The sequence below is a fragment of the Chrysochloris asiatica genome, unplaced genomic scaffold (genome assembly GCF_000296735.1).
Source record: "Chrysochloris asiatica unplaced genomic scaffold, ChrAsi1.0 scaffold00054, whole genome shotgun sequence".
NCBI lineage: Eukaryota > Metazoa > Chordata > Mammalia > Afrosoricida > Chrysochloridae > Chrysochloris > Chrysochloris asiatica.
The window spans coordinates 8,837,588-8,857,260 of NW_006408572.1; the positions used below are offsets into that span (position 1 = coordinate 8,837,588).

The following is a 19,673-nucleotide window of genomic DNA, read 5'->3' on the forward strand; positions in this document are numbered from 1 at the left end:
TGTTCCTGACTCGCTATCTTGGGCCTCCATCCAGCAGAAACTAGTCCCATCTCCAGCCCCTCTCCTAGGAGACTGTAGAACTACCATGCAACAGTGTGCCCTTTCCAGGTTGATCATGCTGCTAACCGTACCCAGTTTGGCGAGAAAATTCACAGCTTTGGGCTGATCCAGGAGAAGCTGGCCCGGATGGCTATGCTGCAGTATGTGACTGAGGTGAGAGGCCCTCTGCCCTGCTCCCTAGAGCTGTCTTCCCAAGTTGTGTCAGACTACAACCCCCAGCAGCACCTGGGGCAGTGGGTCTCCAGCTTCACACCAATGCCCTAGGGGATGCGGAGAGGCATAGTCAGCTCAGCTCAGCGTCTGCAGAACAGGAGTGTGCTCTGCCAAGGTGCTTCCCAAAAGTCTCATAAGTTACCTCTACCCCAAGTGTACCCCTTAATGCTGGGAACCCTTTCAATAAGTCAAAGTCTGAAATCCCTGATGAACTAACCCAGGGGACCACATATTTCGAGATGCATGATTATAGTGTTAGGGGTGATACATGGGCACTGTAAAGCTAGGTCCCACTTGGTCTGGTTTTGGAGACTTAAGGTCGCCTCTGATACAGCTCTTTTCAATTCTCCTTCCTATGTCTTGACCGTGCATTCTCAGTCCATGGCTTACATGGTGAGTGCCAACATGGACCAGGGATCCAAGGACTTCCAGATAGAGGCTGCCATCAGCAAAATCTTTGGCTCGGTGAGTTCCCAGGGTGTGCTGAGTCGGAGTGGTTTGGCTTCCAAACCGATCTAATCTAGTTCTCTGTCACTAGGAGGCAGCCTGGAAGGTGACAGATGAGTGCATCCAAATCATGGGGGGCATGGGCTTCATGAAGGTACACGATAGTCTGGTCCTCTGCATGGGGTAGAGCCAGGTGGTCGGGTAAGTCACGTCTCAGCAGGGATTTACAATCCGTCTTCTCTGATGGTAGGAACCTGGTGTGGAGCGTGTGCTTCGTGATATTCGCATTTTCCGGATCTTTGAGGGGACAAATGACATTCTCCGGCTGTTTGTGGCTCTGCAGGGCTGTATGGTAAGGAGGAAAAGAATTGGGAGGAGGCAAGAAAGACAGTGAGTCCTGACTGGTAGTGGATGGACCCTCCTCCCCCACAGGACAAAGGAAAAGAACTCTCTGGGCTTGGCAATGCTCTGAAGAACCCTTTTGGAAATGCTGGCCTCCTGTTAGGAGAGGCCGGGAAACAGCTGAGGCGGTAAGGTTAGGGGCAGGGCCCAGGCCAGGGGAGGGCAGGGTGGCATATGACAATAAACCAATCATCCTTCCCATACCATCTTCAGGCGGACAGGGCTGGGCAGTGGCCTGAGTCTCAGTGGAATCATCCACCCAGAATTGAGTCGGAGCGGTGACTTGGTAAGTGGTCAAGGGTGTGAGGGACATGGGAGTCAAGTGCAGTGAGAGGGCGTGTACACCCTCTGAGCATGTCCACCCTCCCAATCTCCTCAGGCAGTGCAGGCTCTGGAGCAGTTTGCCACGGTGGTGGAGGCCAAGCTGATAAAACATAAGAAGGGGATTGTCAGTGAGTGCGCTCTCCTCCCAGCCCCACCCCACCCCACCCCGTTCCACCCCACCCTGTTCAGAATCACACCCTCCCCACCCCCACTCCATCTACCTGACAGATGAGCAGTTTGTGCTGCAGCGCCTGGCAGACAGCGCCATTGACCTCTACGCCATGGTGGTGGTTCTCTCCAGGTGAGGAGCAGTGGGGAAGCCTGGGCCATAGGGGTTCCTGGGCCCAGCTCACAGCACAGACTTCTTCCCCTTCTACTTCCCACCAGGGCCTCAAGATCCCTGAGTGAGGGCCACCCCACAGCCCAGCATGAGAAAATGCTCTGTGACAGCTGGTGTATTGAGGTGAGACTCAAGTTACCTAGTATAGATAGGGGACTCGAGGCACACCCTGACACCCCCCTCTCCTCTCCATCCCACAGGCCGCAGCCCGGGTACGAGAGGGCATGGCTGCCCTCCAGTCGGACCCCCAGCAGCAGGAACTCTTCCGAAACTTCAAAAGTATCTCCCAGGCCATGGTGGAGCAGGGTGGGGTGGTCACCAGCAACCCCCTTGGCTTCTAAAAGCACTCTCAACCAGGGTCTGGCCAACTTACATGTGCCTTTTCGCAAACCAAAGCCCAGACCCCTTTCCCTCCTGACCCTGGTTCTGCCTTGAAGGGGTCTTCCTGCCCCCAGCACTGTGCCTGCTCTGAGGGAGCACTAACTGCCTCAGAAATAATAAAGTTTCTGACAAGTCAAACTTCGCTGCTGTGTTCTTTCCATTGGCTACCTGCATCCCTCCCAAAGAAAGAAGCCAGAGGCGGTGGGGAGTTTGCCTCTATTGCTTTATTTGGTGTTTTATACAAGTGACTAAAATAAATAGATTAACAAAGGCAGCTACATGGCCCCCCAAGACCCCAGTTTCCTTCAACTGCTGTCTGGGGTGACCAATCCCCTTCCTCCTCCCAGGGTACCACTGACCACCCACCACCCTGCACAGGGCATAACTAACTGGGTGACTGGAGTAGGAGGTCACATTTTGGGGTTAGAAGAGGGGCCTGGGAGAACAGGGATTCTTCATATAAAAGAGGAACTGTCTATAAAAAAATATTCCAAAAAGTGTAAGAAAGTCTATTTTTAATCCTCAAAAGGCTTATAAAAAAATAATAAAGCTAAAAATAATGAAAGGTCCCTTGTACACCCCCGAGAGAAGAGGGAGGAACCAGGCACGGCTGGTAGGAGTCACAGTGGCAACAGCCCCGACAGACAGCAGCAGCCAGTAGGCTGAGCAGGGCAGCCAGAGGCATTGTGAGCACGTGATTGACAGGACACCAATCACAGCAGGAGCACCAAGTGGCCCCACTGGGGGGGGGGTCTACATCACATCCACAAAGAACTCACTAGGGTTACCCATGGCCATGTGGAAGCTCTGGCGGCTGGCTGTCAGCTCAGGGGGCACAGAGCCCAAGTCTCTAATGGGAGGGGCCCCTGGGGGCTGCACTGCTGGGGGAACAGGAGGTGGGGGTGGGGGCATCATAACCACCATCATGGGGTTATAGGGGAGGGCCATGCCAGGAGGTGGCCCATAGGGATGGAGCCCTGGGTGGGCTCGGAGATTGGGGACAACCCCTGAAGAACCCCTCGATGGAGGAGGGCCCCCGTCACCAGCCCCACCAGGTTCCCCACCCCGTCGAAGGCTACCCCCCCGGCTGGAAGGCTCTGACTCACTGCCACTGCCGGATTTGGACTCAGGGGCCCGTTCCTCAGGCCTCCCAGTGCGCCCTGCCCCACCATCGCTCCGTGTAGACCCACTGCTCCGGCTCCCTGTGGGGGAAGGGGTGCAGCTGAGCCCAGCCCAGGGTCCCTGAGCCTCCCCAACCCTGCTCCCCCATCTCCTTCCCCTAAGACCCAGGCTATACCACCACCCATAAGGTGACTTACCCTCACTGTGCTGGCTGCTGGCACTGCCCCCACCATACGTGTAGGACGAAAGCTCATGGTAGGGTGGGGGCTGGGGACTGTATGGGTGGGGAGCTGGGTACTGATAGGAGAAGGTGGGTAGCAGGGGCCATGGGGTAGCCCCAGGTAGAGGAGCCAGGGTGTCCTGGTCCGAAGCTCCGCTGGAACCATCATTGTCATTCAAAGACAGGTTGACCAGGTCTGAAAAGTAAGATTAAGAAGTCACTGCTTCATCCAGGAGTGGAGGTCCCTGGGACCATAAGGGAGTGCAGGACCCAACCCAGAGAAACAGTGACGCCAGATGGAGGCAGAGACGATGATGTGGCAAGATGGAACGGTGGGAACTTTAGACCCAAAGAGGGAGAAGGGCTGTGTGCTGATGACCTGGGGGCAGGCTTGTAGGGTATACCCTTTGGTTGGTTGATGATGCTTTGAAGGGATTGTAACCATGGCAATGTAACGATATATGATAGGATGAATGTAAAGCTAATGTTCTCCCAGGTAAACTATCACATAATTCACAATAAAACATTTTTTTTTTTAAAGTTACTGCTTCAAGAGACCAGGACCCCCAGACAGAATGAACAAGAACGAGGCACCATTTCTCCGGAACCACCCATGATTGAGTCAACATAGAAGATTTGATGGTCTCTGACATGAAATTCCCCAGGGGAGGGGCAGAGCCAGTGCCTAGAGCTCACAGTCTTTGATCTGACTCAGGAAAAGTGCCCTTTCTCTCATGGACAAGGCCCTGAACAGGTCCCTGCTGTCTTGCTAACCGACCCTGTGGATTTTCAGCTCCACACCACCTGGCCAGTATCACCAACTGCTCCATGGGACAGTGACCCTGGCTGCAGTTTCTAGGCTGAGTTGGGTGTTGAAGAAAAGATCAGACCAGGCAAGCAACATCCCTCTCCAGGGAGTGGGGATGGGGACTCACAGCTCTCACAGCCACCACTGAGGTCTCCGAAGACATAGTAGCACTGCTCGGAGAAAGTGATCTTGTTGACAGTGTGCCGAATGAGGCCCGCCTTGAGCAACCCACTGGCATACTTTCGGGCCTCGCGCCGCTCGGGAAAGCCCTCCACATGATGGTAGAGCCAGTCAACCACATCTGAGCCTGGATGCCCAGAGGGAAAAAGGCCTTAGGTTCTCCTCCCTAACTCCTGTCTTTGCCACCTCCCCCCCATGCCCATCCCAGCTTGGGGCGCCTTCCTCCCTTTCAGGCGCACCCAGAAAGGCATTTGGGATAGTGATCTTGAGCCACATGCGGTCCCGAACTTCCAGTCCAGACTCTGGAGCTGCCATGGCCTTGGTCACAGATGCCATATCGGTATGGATGGAGAGACCCCGGCCTTCACAGCCTGCCAGCGGAGAAAAGGGGGCATCAGATGCAGGGTCCAATCACTCAGGGGGTGGGGCGGGCTGAGGCGGGCTGAGGGCTCACCATCAGGCAGAGAGGACCCAGATGTAATGGTGCTCATGGATGAAGAGCCAGGGTAGGCTGGGAAGGCGCCGGTCAGCGCGGCCGAGTGGGAGACCCAGGCGGCAGGGTCAATAGGCTGTATGGGCTCATCTGGGACAGGGAAGGCCAAGACAATCATAGCGAGTCCCAGAAAGTCAGCCCTGTCCATCCCTCAAACACACCCAAGCTCAGCTCTGACCCTCCCAGCCCTGCCCTATTCTCTCAGCTCAGTCCTGAGCATCACTCACTTCGGGGGAGCGTGAAGTAGGCTTGTGGAGAGGGGTCCCAACACTTGGCCACAGTCAGCACAATGGGGCTGTGGGGAGGAGGAGAAGGACAGTTGGGGAACAGGGCTGGTATATGCCATGGAGTTGACTGTAATGCACAATAACCCTATAGAACAGAGTAGAACTGCCCCACAGGGTTTCTCAGGCAATCAACTTTATGGGAGCAAATCACCAGGTCTTTTCTCCTAGAGCTGCTGATAGGTTCAAAGCATTGACCTATCAGCAGCCAAGTGCTTAACTACCATGCCACCAGGGTTCCTAAGAAGGTCAGGGAGAGGGGTGCAGAAAGAGATTTCTGGGGGGTGGAGGCCTGGGAAGAGAACGGGTTGAGGAATAGAAAGGGAGAAGACAAAACACATGGCTGGGCCAAAGGGGAGGGTGGACGGTTCCACAATACAGACAACTTCAATGGCATGGGTAACTCTCACAGACATTTTGCTAGGGGAACAAGTGTACACATTGTACAGCTCACTGACAAGCTCCAAGGACAGACAGACTGAACTGCGCTATTCAAAGACACAACAAGGAGTTATAAAACTAGCACTTGAAGGAAAGCTTTTCTTTGTTACGGGAATAACAAACAAGTCCAGAGAGTGACTACCTATAGAGGGAGTCAGGTGGTGGAAGCAGGAAGGACCACTGCGGGAGGGGGGTTGGGGGGGTAGAGGTGGCTGGGATATTGCAAGATCTTCTATTTTGTGATCGTGGTTTGGCGATCGGTGTACATGCTCTAGAGATACTCATTACAGTATATACATACATGAGTGGTTTATAATTGTTTACAACTGCAAAACGGAAGACGAAAAGGAAAACACAGGGAGGCCTTGGGAGCTGAGCACAGCTCAGGGGCTCACCCTGGCTTGTGTACAATGTCCCTCAGCACCCGCACAGCATCATCGTTGCTCATGTTCTCAAAGTTCATGTCATTCACCTGGAAATGAGGGCAAATGGGTGAGAGGCAGAGTCAGGACCAGTGGGAGGGCCTAGAGCCCCTGCCCAAGTCAGCACTGGTGGCCCTACCCCAACACACCTGTAAAAGCATGTCTCCAGGCTCAATGCGCCCATCAGCTGCCACAGCCCCACCCTTCATGATGGAGCCGATGTAGATGCCACCATCTCCTCGCTCATTGCTCTGGCCCACAATGGAGATGCCCAGAAAGTTGTATTTCTCTGTGGAGGGAGTCCATGGGACGAAGGGAAGCCCCAAGCCCTGTCCCCCCTGGAACCCAGGAGCCCAGGTTCTCTCTACCCCCCAGCCCAGGCTCACTGCATACCCATGTTGAGCGTTACTGTGATGATGTTAAGAGACATTGTGGAGTCAGTGACACTGCTGAAAGATGAGGTCTGTGGTGAGAAAAGGAAAGGCGATGGAATCCCCTTCGACAATCTAGGGATGATATAAGTCCTGGGGCGGGGGGGAGGGGGGGGGCGCACCTCATAGTCTCTGTCCTAGTGGCTTTAAATCAAAACCTGCCCCTCAACATCTCTAATCCACAGTTCTCCCCTGGGGACCCACTCACCCTCTCCAGGCGGGGTGGCCGCTGTTTCCTCCGCCGCCGGTGACGTTTGAGAAGGCGGGAGGCACTGCTCTGCTCTGTGGAGCTGCTGAACCTGGCATTCGGAATATGTGATCATAATTAACGTGTCACCTTGGCTATAAGATACAATTCCCAGTGACTTGGTCACACACTGCACTAGCTGCTGTTCCATAATGTTGTTGTTGTTATGTGCCGTGGAGTCAGTTCCGATCCATAGTGACCCTGTACAGGGTTTCCAAGGCTGTAAATCTTTACGGGAGCAAAAAGCCTCATCTTTCTCCCGCGGAACAGCTCGTAGTTTTGAACTGCTGACCTTGAGGTTTGTAGCCCGATTCGTAACCACTACGCTACCAGAGCTTCTTGCTGTTCCATAATATAATGTAATAAATAAGCTACCATCATATAATCTAATATAATCAGTCATTCCTTAAGGTACAGTCTGCCTCCAGACTATATTTTGACAGAACTCTGCACTCATTCCACCAGTCTGCCACCGGCCACCCACAATCCCATGAGCCAGCAATCCTATGAGCCTCTGGTCTATCACCAGACCTATGGACTTCTCAGTTCACATAACTGCACAAACTAATTTTACAGGTATATTAATTTGTCTATCTATAGATATATATATATATATGTTGTTATAAAAACCATAGAGTCAGTCACGACCCTGTATAGGCTTTCCAAGGAGTGGCTGGTGAGCTTGAACTGCCGACCTTGAGGTTTAAGCTGACTTTACAGTCCAGCACATTAACCCACACTGCCACACCAGACTCCATTTTGTTAAGTGCCACCAAGTATGTATATATGTACAAAACATATATATGTATAAAATGTACAACATATGTACAAGTACATATATTAGTTCATTAAGTGTTGGCAAGTCAGTTCCAACTCACAGCAACCTGTACAGGGTTTCTGAGGCTGTATATCTGCAGCCATCACTTGTTTGTCAGTCTGTCATACTATAGTGGCTTGCATGTTGTGATGCTGGAAGCTACGCCACTGGTATTTTAAATACCAGTATGGTAGACAGGTTTCAGCAGAGTTTCTAGACTCAGACAGATTAGGAAAAAGAAGAGACTATTTCTGAATGTTTAGCCACTGAAAGCCTTATGAATAGCAGTAGAACACTATCAGCACCAGAATACAGAATACTGAAAAACATTATGGATAACACCTGAAGACTGTCGGATATAGTGAAGGAAGATGAGTCCTTAAGGTTGGAAAGCACTCAAGGGGTGACTGGAAAAGACCTGCAGCCTCAAAGTAGAGGTGACCAAGAAGATGCAAATGGAGTAAGGCTTTCAAACCTTCACTGCAGATGCCGCACAACTCAAAATGAGAAATAGCTGTAATCATTAATTATCGGAACACGGAATGTGATGAAGTTATTAATATAGGAAAATTGGAAATTGTTAAAAACTAAATGTAATACAGATGCACAGATATCCTAGGCATTAGATTAGTGTGCTGAAATGGACTGGTAATGGTCACTTTGGAACTGACAATCATATGGTTTACTGTGCCAGAAATGACAAACAAAAGAGACATGGCATTGTACTCATCATCAAAAAGAACATTTGAAAATCTGTTTTGAAGTATAATGCAGTCTGATAAGGATGATATCCATACCCCTACAAGGAAGACCAGTTAATATCACTATTATTCGAATTTACACCCCAACCACTAAATCCAGTGATAATGAAATTGACGAATTCTACCGAGAACTTCAGTCTGAAATTGATCAAACATGCAATCAGATGTATCGATAATTACCAGTGAAAGAAATGCAAAGGTTGAAAACAAAGAGAAAAGATCAATAGTTGGAAAATATGGTCTTGGTGATAGAAACGATGCTGGAGGCAGCAAGATAAAATTTTGCAAGACCACTGACTTTTTCACTGCAAATACCTTTTTTAACCAACATAAAAGACAACTATACTCATGGACCTCACCAGCTGAAAGACACACAAATCATACTGACTACCTTTGTGGAAAGAGACTGTGGAAAACCTCCATGTTAGCAGTCAAAACACAGCCAAAGGGAAACGGTGAAATAATTGTTCATATGCTAGTTTAGGATGAAACTGAAAAAAATTACAAGCCAACTGAGCCAAAATATGACCTTGAACATATCCCACCTGAATCTGGAGATCTGAAGAACAGAGTTGATGTATTATAAAACTAATGACCAAAGACCAAAAGAGCTGTGGGATGACTTCAAGAACATCATACAGGAAGAAAGCAAAAGGTCATTAAGAAGACAAAAAAAAAGAAAAAGACCAAAATGATGTCAGAAGAGATTCTGAAACTTGTTCTCCAGTATAGAGATGCTGAAGCAAATGGAAGAAATGAGGTAAAAGCTGAACAAAAAATTTCAAAGGAAAGCTCAGGAAGACAAAGTCAACTATTATAATGAAATGTACAAAGACCTGGAGTTAAAAATTCAAAAGGGAAGAACACACTCAGCATTTCTTAAGTTGAAAGAACTGGAAAAAAAAAATTCAAGCCTTGACTTGCAATACTGAAGTATTCTATGGGCAAAATATTAAATGATGCAGAAAGCATCAAAAGAAAAGGAAGGAATATACAAAGTCACTGTACCAAAAGGAAATTGTCAACATTCAACCATTTCAAGAGTTACTATGATCAAGAGCCAATGGTAATGAAGGAAGAAGTCCAAGGTGCACTGAACATGCACACGACTCCGGGAATTGATGGAATACAAATTGAAATCTTTCAACAAACTGATGCAGCACTGGAGGCACGCATTCATTTATGCCAAGAAATTTGGAAGAATCTCTGATTAAAAGAAATCTATATTTGTGCTCATTCCAAAGACAGGTGACCCAACAGAATGCAAAAACCTGACAATATCATTAATATCATATATTAATGTAAGTAAAATTTTGCTAAAGATGGTTCAAAAACGGCTGCCAACAGTACACTGACAGAACTGCCAGAGGTTCAATCCAGATTCACACACCTATGTGGTACAAGGAGTATCACTGCTGACGTCAGATGGATCTTGGCTGAAAAAAAGAGAATAGTAGAAAGATGTTTGCCAATGCTCTTTATTGACCAGGCAAAGGCTTTAATTATGTGGATCATGACAAGCTAGGGACAACACTGCGAAGAATGGGTATTCTGAAACACTTAACTGTGCTTGTAAGAAACCCATACATAGACCAAGAGGAAGTCATTCAAACAGAACAAGGGGACACCTAAAATCAGAAAAGGTGTGTGCCAGGGTTGTATTCTTTCACCATACTTATTCAATCTGTATGCTGAGCTAATAATCTGAGAAACTGGATTATATGAAGAATGTGGCACCAGGATTAGAGGTGGTGGTGGTGGTGGTGATGTGCCGTGGAGTTGGTTCCAACTCATAGCAACAGGGTTTCTGAAGGATTAGAGAAAGACTCATTAATAACCTGCAATATGAAGATAAATAACCTTGGCTTGCTGAAAGCAAAGAGGACTTAAAATACTTACTGATGAAGATTAAAGACCACAACCTTCAGTATGGATTGTGTCTCAATGTAAAGAAAACAAAAATCCTCACCATTAGATAAATAAATAAATATGATGATAAATGGAGAAAAATTTGAAGTTGTCAAAAGACTTCATTTTTGCTTGGATTCACTATCAACACTCATGGAAGCAGCAGTCAAGAAATCAAATGACTTACTGTACTAGGCATCTGCTACACAAGGCCTCTTTAAAGTGTCCAAGAGCAAAGACGTCAGTTTGAGGACTAAATTTCCCCAACTCATGGTATTTTCAATAGCCTCACATGCATGTGAAAGTTGGACAATGAATAAAGAAGATCATAGAAGAATTGATGCTTTGGTGCTAAGAATTACTTTGGAGAATATTAAAAGTACCATACAGTGTCAGTAGAACAAATTTGTGGTGGAAGAAGTACAGCCAGAATGCTGCTTAGAAGTCAAGATGACCAGACTTCATCTGTAATACTTTGCACATATTACTAAGAGGGACCAGTCTCTGGAGAAGGACATTATGTTAGGTACAGTGGAGCATCAGTGAAAAACAGGAAGATCCTCAATGCGATGGATTGGCAGAGTGGCAGCAACTATGAGCTAAAGTTTAACAATGATTGTGAGGATGGCACAGGACCGGGAAGTGTTGCATTCTGTTGTGCATCGTGTTGCTATGGGTAACCGACTCAAAGAAACCTAACAAGGACAAATGTTTGCAGGAGCAGAAAGCCTCATCTTTCTCTCACAGAGCAACTGGTGGGCTCCAACCACTGATCTTGTGGTTTGCAGTCCAGTGCTTATCCTACAGAGTCACTGTGCTCTCTCTACATGTGCATGTACATACATACAAATCGTTGTTGTTGTTAAGTGCCATCGAGTTGGTTTCGAGGCATAGTAACCCTGTCTTGGGTTCCCAAGAAGTGTCTAGTGAGCTTCAACCACTGACCTTTAGGATAAGCACTGGACCAACCACTAGGTTAGTTTGAACCACAAGGTTGACAGTTCAAATTCACCAGCTGCTCCTCAGAAAACCTACACAGGGTGGCTATGAGTTGGAACCAACTTAATGGCACATAACAACAACAAATACATATATACACATTTAAAAAGTTCATGGACAAACAGAATCAAAAGACAACGAAAATGTTCCATAAACTTTTTTTTAAGCTCCCCTGTATATATAAAATCTACTACCATCAAATCCAAAGTCCTGGTGTGGTGCTGTGGGTTAATGTGCCGGACTGCAAAGTCATTTAAACAGCAAGACTGGCAGTTCAAGCTCACCAGCCGCTCCTAGGAAACCCTACATATAGGGTCGCAACTGACTCAGTAGCACTTAACAACCACCACCATCAAATCCAGATGCTGAAGCATAAGCACTGGACCACACGGTAGGTTTGATGTGCAAGGTTAGCAGTTCAAATTCACCAGCCACTCCTCAGAAACCCTATACAGGGTCGCTATGAGTCAGATCAACTCGACAGCATTTAACCATCAAATCGATTCTGACTCATAGTGGACCAGTCAGAACAGAGGAAAAGTACTCCTTAAGATTTCCAAGACTAAAAATCTTTCTGGGAGCAGACAGCCTCATCTTTTCCCTCACAGCAGCTGGTAGGTTTGAACCACTGACTAAAATTAGCAGCAGCCCACTGTGCTACCAGCTTGGGAGCTTCACAACATTCATGGAAAAATGGAATGAAAAGATAAAACAGATTTTTTCCACAGACTACTTAAGTCCCTCAGTAGTTCTGCTTCTCAGAAAAGAAAAGGAATGCTCACAGGCACAAGTGGTCAGGAGATCAGGGAGAATGAGAACACTACCTGGGAGGAAGGGAGAAAGGAAGGAAGGCAGGAAGGGGGCTGGGAGAAGCCATACCTGCTCATGGTGTCATCCTCGTCCGAGTCCCCCAGGCTGGTACTCTCCAGCTCACTGGTCATCAGGGTGGAGGAACTCTCGTAACCAGCCAAGTGGCGCTCCAGCCTCGAGGGTCCACTGGGCCTGTGGCCCCCACCTTAGTATGAACAGGGACCTCAGGAGCCAGGCCACATGCTCCTTACCCGCTCTGAGGCCTGGGTCTGGCCCGCCACATCCCAGTTCCCACTCTACACAGGGCCCTCACCGCCATGCTCACTGCTGTCTCTTCTGCGTGGTCGCTCCCGCCTCAGAGACACAACTGACTCTGTTTCTGTCTCCGGCTCCAGGTTTTCACGGCTGCTGGAGACGTTAGGGCTGGGAGGACAGAAATGGTTTCCACCCCTGTCAGTGGTGGAAACCCTCCACGTCCCCTCCTGTATGGCTTGCACTCCCACCTCATCTCCCTTCCCTGGTCTCAAGAACACCAAGAACTCACTGAAAAGATGGAGGTCTGGAGTCCCCAATGCCACTGGTCCTCTCTGGTGGCAAAGGGGGTAGTGGTGGGGGTGGAGGTACCAATTCTGTGCGAGGCTCATGGGCTGGGGGAACCATCTCGGGTTGAGGGGTATCTGATGACACTAGCTAGAGGAGTTCAAATGATATAAAACAGCTCAATTGGGAAGTAGGATGTATGTGATGGAAATAAGGAAAAGGATTAGCAAAGGGGACATGGAAAAGAGCCTCAAAACACCAATACTCTACAGTAGAGGCTCCAGAAGGAATAGGTCAAGGGGCTCCAGTCAGCTCTACAAAAGACTAGGAAGGCAGAGCCAGGGTCTCCACATCTGCACAGGGGCTGATCTATAGAAACAGACCAAGGTTTGATGGAACTCAGCAAATGAAGAAGGTTCTGGTCCTCAGAGCCAGGGCCCCTTACCCAGGACACCACCCTTCCATTGAAGCAGGGCAGGCGAGCATTGTCATCAGAAATTTCTTCCTTCACCACCCTGCCAAGACAAGATAAAGGTTAGTAAGACTGGACTAGCTCCCCTACTCCAAAGTTTCTACCATTGCCCTGTCTTTAGCCAGCCCAAGGGTGTTGGCTTTCTCTCTTGTCCAAGCCCTCTCCTCTTACACTGCTACAGTTCTTTTCCACCTGAAGAACTATTCAAATTCAATTCTCTCTCCTATATTTACTTCCACTTTCTCCAAATTCATCTTCAGATCACAGTAAGACTTCCTGAGTTGGAATTAAATCTCTCCACCAAGTCAGAACCAACTCAGCGGCTCTTAACAACACCTAATTTCAAAGACCATTCCATATGGTTACCTCAGCTGGTCAAAATATCTAACCTTAGGCACCTTGCTGACAGATCGCCCAATTTCCACCCTTATTCCTCACACACCTTCCCTGAAAAGGCTTTGGGTCTTCATCTACATCTTTTCTACTCAAGCTTTCCTTTGGTTTTCTCTAGCTTTCGTTCAGAGAGATCTTTCCAAATGTGCTGTCTTTGGCTAGGTGAAAATGCCCATTAGATCAAAGGATTAGTACCTTTGCATTAGGCTGAAAGCTCCAAGGAAGAGAGAAGCCCACCTTCGGACTCCCCTGTGCTTTATCAACACAAAACTCTGCCCTAAGTAATCTGCTCAAGACCGAACGGTCAGTCTGACATATCCACATGTGTAGCCTTGGGTTCCTGACGGTAAACTCAATCCTATTCTGTTCAATTCCATGTCCTGACCATGCAGCACATTACGTGGCATTTAGTCTTTCTTTTTTTTATATACTTAGTGGTGGCGGTGGGTATGTGCTGAGTAGGTTCAGACTCACAGCAACCCTGTTATAAGGTTTCTGAGGCTGTAAATCTTTACGGGAGCAGAAAGCCTCATCTTTCTCACACAGAGCTGCTGGTACATTTGAACTGCTCATCTTGGAGTTAGCAGGTCCACTTATATTTCACAGGGATCCTTCACATTTAATAGTCAAAGAGACTCTACTTTTCCTCCTCCTCTTTCATGCATACACCCCCCCTCCCAAGTTAGGACACCTGAACGTATGCCAACTCAATCTGTTTGGTGTCTTGTGACCAGTCCTTATTAACACAACTCAATCACTATCAATCTGTCTCAGAATGTCATTACCTTCTCAGTGTAACCCAATCTCAACCTAACCCAGCCTACTCCAAGACAAGTTACTCCATAATATCTTAACCTAGTTTATGGACTGTTAAGTACCACTGAGTTAGTTCCAACTCATAGTGACCCTGTATAGGGTTTCTGAGGAGTGGATAGTGGGTTTGAATCACCAACCTTGCAGTCAGCAACCAAGTATTTATCCTAAAGAACCACGCCACACCAGGACTCCCGCTTATGGATCAATCAGCCTTAACGCTAACATTGAATGTCCTGGGCCAAACGCCTGAACTAAACATGTTATTCCATCTCACAGATAAGGAAACCGAGGCACAAAAGTTCAATAAATTGCTCAAGATTACACTGCTGACATACTGAAGAACCATTATTTTAAACTCAAGGTATCTCCATGCAAAGCACTCAGACTATCCTAAACTAATAACTAATCCAATCTTCTTTAAAGAGCTAAAACTGAGGAAGTAAGGGCTCAATGCCAAAGGCTCTACACACAAAACGGCTTATTCTGCATTGTTTATAGTGCCAGTCTAGCCCAAAATAATGCTAAAGGTTCTATATTACTTACCCCAGGGTAACACAACCGTAGTCTATGTTCTAGCACAGTCTAGAACATGCCCACACACATCTGTCTGGACTAATATAAACTGGAATAGCCCAATACAACTTTGCTGTCTGTATTAATATAAACTGCCAACAGCCCTGTCTACTCTAATACTATGATCCAATATAAGCGGCTGTGATAAAAACATTAACCAAGGTAACTATGTCTACCCCAGTGGAGACCAGAACGGTGTAAGTTTTTCCTAGACTTCAAACAGAACATCCCAATACATCCGTATTACTATACACTAGAGTGACCAATCCCTGGTGAAGGACACTATGGTAGGTAGAGAGTCCACAAAAAAGAGCAAGACCCTTAATGAGGTGGGTTGGCACAGTGGTTGCAACTTGTCCAAATACACCTACTATTGTGAGAATGGCACAAAAACCTGCAACATTATGTTGTTATACATAGACTCATTTGAGTCAGGACCCACTCAACAGCAATTCACAGAATGTCCCAAACAACCCTGCCTGTTCCAGTATATGCTAGAACACCCCCAATATATGCTAAAATGCCCCAAATTGCACAAGATGGCCTAATCTTACATCAAAACATTCCAGAATATCTATATTCTACAGAATTGTTCAGAATGTACTAAATTACCAGACAATAGATTCACCTGGCTTACTTAGTACAATCGAGAACACCCCAAAATAAACCAGTGTGACACAATGTACTTCAGTACAGCCTAATCTGTTCTAATCTGGTTTAGGATAGCTCAGTCTGTCCTACAGCTTCGAGTGCCTCAATCCTCCCCAAGTATACCCTCGTCGGTCTCAATCTACCCCCAGCAGACTAAAATCTGCTCCACTATGAACACCCAGTATGCACCATAATAGACCTGTGCCCCTCAACATCGTTCAATCCATTTCAGCACAGGCCCCAGCAGTTTAGGCCTAGCGCTCACCCGAAATCCTGATCCATAGACTTGAAAAAGTACTTAGCTCCCGCAGGCCGCTGCAAGACGCTCTTGAAATCGCCGAGGGTAATGCGCTCGGCGGGGACAGGTATCTTCACCAGGTAGGGAGTCTCTTCCTCATCCAGGTGGTAAATCACCTTCGTCTCCCCGACACCACCGCCCGCCATGGTATCACCCGCGCTTCGCCGCCCACCCAAAGGGGCTAATCACTCTCGCCGCGCCTGCGCACACCAGCACACTGACGCGGGAGCGCGGACCGTACCGGAGCAGTTCCGGAGAGGTGCTCAAGAGAAATAAACGGTGGAGGTCAGCGGGGCGGAGGGCGGGGGTTCGCCCTGTAGTCGCGGACTCGCCGCGCGCCAACTCCGCCGACGTTGCGGGTACCCTCCACTGCCCCGCCCATCCATCACATCACGTGTCCTAACTCCGCCTCACGATCCCGTGCCGCCCTCGCATCACGTGATCACGCCCGGTCACGTGACCACACGATTTTTCCCCCCCCTTGCCACGTGACTGCTGCCTTTTCTGCAACGGTCTCCCAACCCTCAATGGCCCCGCCCCCGAAGGTGTCCCCACCCGCGTCCTCCACATATCCATGCTTAGGTTGACCTCCCTACCCTTGGGGAGCAGGTAACCAGATCCCACCACGGTGGGGTAGTCGAGGCAACTCCTCGGACACACTGGAGAGTGTATCATGGGGGTCCTATACAGTGAGTTGGGTAGAGTAATGCCTAACTGATGCCTGAATATCATGGGCTGGGAAAGGTCCAGAGCAGCGGCATTTCAAACTGGTAATTTTGAGTTGTTCTTCCAGCTTTTCCAAAGGCTCCCATCCAAGTAGTACAGTAAGGGCTATAAACACAAAAGAGCCCACTCTGCTTTATTTACAACACACAGGCCATCTGTACAAACAGCTAGCCATTATTATTAAAAACAAGAGAGAATGTCTCCTTTCTGCTTTCCTTCCTCCCTCAGCCAGACTCTGGTACTCTGCCTTTGAGCTCCCATGCCCCAAAGGGGAAGTCCAAAATTAAAAATATAACCGGTGTATAAGAAAATAAATGAGTGAGAGAGGAGAAGAAACGATGAGGGAGGGGAGTGCTATATTTACACTAGAGTTTCATAGACTCTATAAAATTCCATCCCATTTCCAACCTTGACACACAAAGTGAGGGGTGGCAGGTCCAAGGGGGCAGGGATTGTGTGTCTAGGGACCCAGACAAGCCTCTCACCCCCAAATGGAGTGGGTCCATGTTCAAATCCAGAGATTGGAAAGGAAGGAGGAAAGGGGAGGACAGCAACATGACACTCATTTCCAAGCAAGTCTCTCTTAGGAATTCCTGCTTGGAAGTGGGACAGTGCCCAAGCTCCAGGGGATGGGCTGAGGACCCTGAGGCTCAGTTCCCAAGTCGTGTTATCAGCTGAAGTTCCAGTCTGGAGATGGTGCTGTCAAGGCTCTCCAGATTTCGGAGGGCCTCCTAACCGCCGGGCCTCTGGCCGAAGTTCCTTGCATTTCTGGCAGTAAAAGAAGTCTGGGACATTGGTCTTCTTAATCTTAGCACAGGAGAGGTGAATCCATGTCCCACACAGGCTGCACTCAATCATGGGCCGCCCTGCAAAGGGCTTTCGGCAGTAACACGTGATCAGATCCCATGAGTCATCACCTGGAGAAAAGAAGGTTGGTTTGATGTTCTGCCCAAGTTCTTGAGTCCATTAACACCCCCAACACATCATCCTCCCAGCTACCCCTAAACAGCCCAAACCCCCTCACCTGATTCTACCATGATGTCCTCATCCATGACCCGCATCTCGCCTTCACTAGAGCTGGCATCTCCATCTTGGCTTGTTTCGGTGCTGCCCACCTCCTTGCTTTCACTGTCAGTGGGAGGCACTCCTTCAGGGGGCCCTGTGGCAGAGGGCCTAGGAGCCTCAGGGGGTGTTGGGAGCACAAGGGCTGGGGCTTCACCCCCTACCACTGATGACATCTCATCTTCCTCCTCCTCTTCTTCCTCTTCCTCCTCCTCTTCTTCAGAGTCTGTATCACTGGGGGGTGCTCTGGGAGGCCCAGGAGGCGGGAGTCTATCCCCCCGGTCTGCCTTTTTCAACTTCCGTTTTTTGCTCTTTTTGATTCGAGATCTCTTTTCCCCATCACCAGGGGCTGGCCGAGGCCTCCGAAGCACCCCAAACCCAGTCCCTCCCCCTGGCCCCAACTTTCGGTTCTTTCGGTCCTTCTTTCGAGGAGGCTGTGTCAGGTCCCCCTGGGAAAGGGACACTGGGGTGAGAGCAGCAGGGGACCGGGAAGTGTGTGTCAGGGACGTGGGGGACAAGGAAGAGGCCACTTTGGGGCCATCCAAATCAAAGAGAGAGTCCTTGAGCTTCATCTTCTCAAGCAGGGTGGCACTGTCAGGGGCCTGCAGGCGAGAAAAGGTGGACCTTGGGGGTCCTGGCTGGGTGGGACCTGATTGAGCTGCCCTTCTCTTGGATGACTTTGCTTTCTTGACGAAAGTCTGGATGGTTCGGAGATCTGAGGGGGCTGAGTCCCAGCCGTCACTGTCTGCTGCACTCTCACCTCGCAATGGAGAGCTGGAGCCAGAGGCTGGCCAGTCGCTTTCCTTAAGAGGGAAAAGAGAACTGGGTCAGCAAGAGATCCAACGGCCATCGCAGACCTTGCAAAAATTCAGCCTGCAAGTCAAGAGACCAAATCTATACCCAAATACTTGCCCTAACCAGCAAAACCCACTCAAATGTATCCCATCCCAATTTCTAACAGCATCTGTTCTTGAGCACTTCCATGCTAACTTTGCCCTCAAATTCTAGTCCTCTCCTCTCCCCCTGGCTCAGGTACCCAAGGCCTTTGGAACAGATCCTTTGTATTCCACAGACCAGAGCCAAGTTCTCGAACTGTTTCTATACTGCTTCAATTGTTACCATTTTCAGCTCCCTAAAATTCATCCTTGGTGGCACAGAGGCCTAAGTATTAAGCTGCTTAACCTAAAGTCAGTGGTTCAAACCCACCAGGTGCAATGAGAAAGATGAAGATACTATAAAGACCTGCAGCCTAAAAACCCCAGGAAGCCAGTTCTACTGTCTTACAGGGTCACTATGGGTCAGAATGTATCTAGAAGCATTTTCCACCAGCAACACCTGCAAAACCACCCCCAAATCCAAGAACCTACCCTCTATCACTGCTTCCCAAGTCCCCCATTCCCACCCCCAAGACACTAATTTCCCCCAAAGAGCCCTGGAAATTACCCTAGTTTTACACGTAAACTAATACAACCTCATTTGCTCATTGCCCTTCCAAAGTCCTAGAACATGGAGACTAGCCTCAACCAGTTCTCCTATCCCTACCTCTTTGCTAGGAGGAATGTAACCAGCATAGGCCAAGACAAAACTGCAGAATTTGTTGAAATCTTCAATTGTTCTCCTCCGTTTTTCCGGTGGCTGAAGGAAAGGAAACAGGGATCACAGTGAGGCCAGAGAGGAGTTTTAAAAAGGGCATTCCCAAAGGCATAATCCCTGGAGCAAGAAAGCTCAAAAAGATACTTGGGAGGGAGGGAGGGGGAGGGGCAGGGCTCCTGAAGATAAGGGAAAACTCACCTGAGTCTCAGGCTTAAGGGTCGGAGGTGGATCTGTAAAAGAAAAGCTGAGTCAAAGCAATGGAAACAGTCCATGCAAAAATTCTACCTCTAAACCCTGAAGGTCTCAAGTGAACCCACTCCTCCTCTCCCAGGTCCCATAACCAGCCAGCAGGCCCCCAGCTGTGTTGGATCCGCCCCTGCTCCCCTCCCAGTCCCACGAGGGGCGGAGTCTGGACTCCGGGCCCTCCCCGGCCTCCCTA

General features: G+C 48.8%; 3 protein-coding genes across 5 annotated transcripts in view; 1 reads left to right on the top strand and 2 right to left on the bottom strand.

The window, feature by feature from the left end:
* Positions 1–2,306, top strand: part of ACADVL (acyl-CoA dehydrogenase, very long chain) — a 5,640-nt gene extending 3,334 nt beyond the window's left edge. The window contains exons 10-19 of the mRNA XM_006863340.1: positions 109–213; positions 652–738; positions 812–874; positions 971–1,072; positions 1,153–1,250; positions 1,336–1,408; positions 1,502–1,574; positions 1,675–1,747; positions 1,834–1,909; positions 1,987–2,306. Of these exons, the coding sequence (XP_006863402.1) occupies positions 109–213; positions 652–738; positions 812–874; positions 971–1,072; positions 1,153–1,250; positions 1,336–1,408; positions 1,502–1,574; positions 1,675–1,747; positions 1,834–1,909; positions 1,987–2,127 (891 nt within the window). The 3' untranslated portion in view covers positions 2,128–2,306. The remainder of the gene's footprint in view (positions 1–108; positions 214–651; positions 739–811; positions 875–970; positions 1,073–1,152; positions 1,251–1,335; positions 1,409–1,501; positions 1,575–1,674; positions 1,748–1,833; positions 1,910–1,986) is intronic.
* A 67-nt stretch (positions 2,307–2,373) lies between these two features.
* DVL2 (dishevelled segment polarity protein 2) lies at positions 2,374–16,085 on the bottom strand. Of its 2 annotated transcripts, none has more exons than XM_006863343.1 (15): positions 15,821–16,085; positions 13,096–13,165; positions 12,655–12,800; positions 12,424–12,533; positions 12,180–12,315; positions 6,777–6,867; positions 6,531–6,600; positions 6,287–6,426; positions 6,111–6,187; positions 5,218–5,285; positions 4,952–5,080; positions 4,737–4,868; positions 4,445–4,624; positions 3,487–3,705; positions 2,374–3,369 (listed from the first exon to the last, which is right to left on the bottom strand). In XM_006863343.1, exons 1-15 carry the CDS (start codon positions 15,997–15,999, stop codon positions 2,921–2,923), a joined length of 2,196 nt encoding a protein of 731 aa, XP_006863405.1. In that variant the 5' UTR covers positions 16,000–16,085; the 3' UTR covers positions 2,374–2,920. The 2 variants fall into 2 exon arrangements, with proteins under 2 accessions (XP_006863405.1, XP_006863406.1); XM_006863344.1 differs by having other exon boundaries at positions 2,510–3,369; positions 12,424–12,515; positions 15,821–16,033.
* A 600-nt stretch (positions 16,086–16,685) lies between these two features.
* PHF23 (PHD finger protein 23) overlaps positions 16,686–19,673 on the bottom strand; it is a 4,604-nt gene continuing 1,616 nt past the window's right edge. Inside the window, exons 2-5 of one of the 2 annotated variants that reach the window (XM_006863346.1) lie at positions 19,433–19,464; positions 19,184–19,276; positions 17,604–18,243; positions 16,686–17,496 (exon numbers count right to left, since the gene is read on the bottom strand). In XM_006863346.1, the coding sequence (XP_006863408.1) occupies positions 17,282–17,496; positions 17,604–18,243; positions 19,184–19,276; positions 19,433–19,464 (980 nt within the window). In that variant the 3' untranslated portion in view covers positions 16,686–17,281. Of the gene's footprint in view, positions 17,497–17,603; positions 18,445–19,183; positions 19,277–19,432; positions 19,465–19,673 lie in introns of both variants that reach the window. The other variant, XM_006863345.1, reaches the window with a different exon arrangement.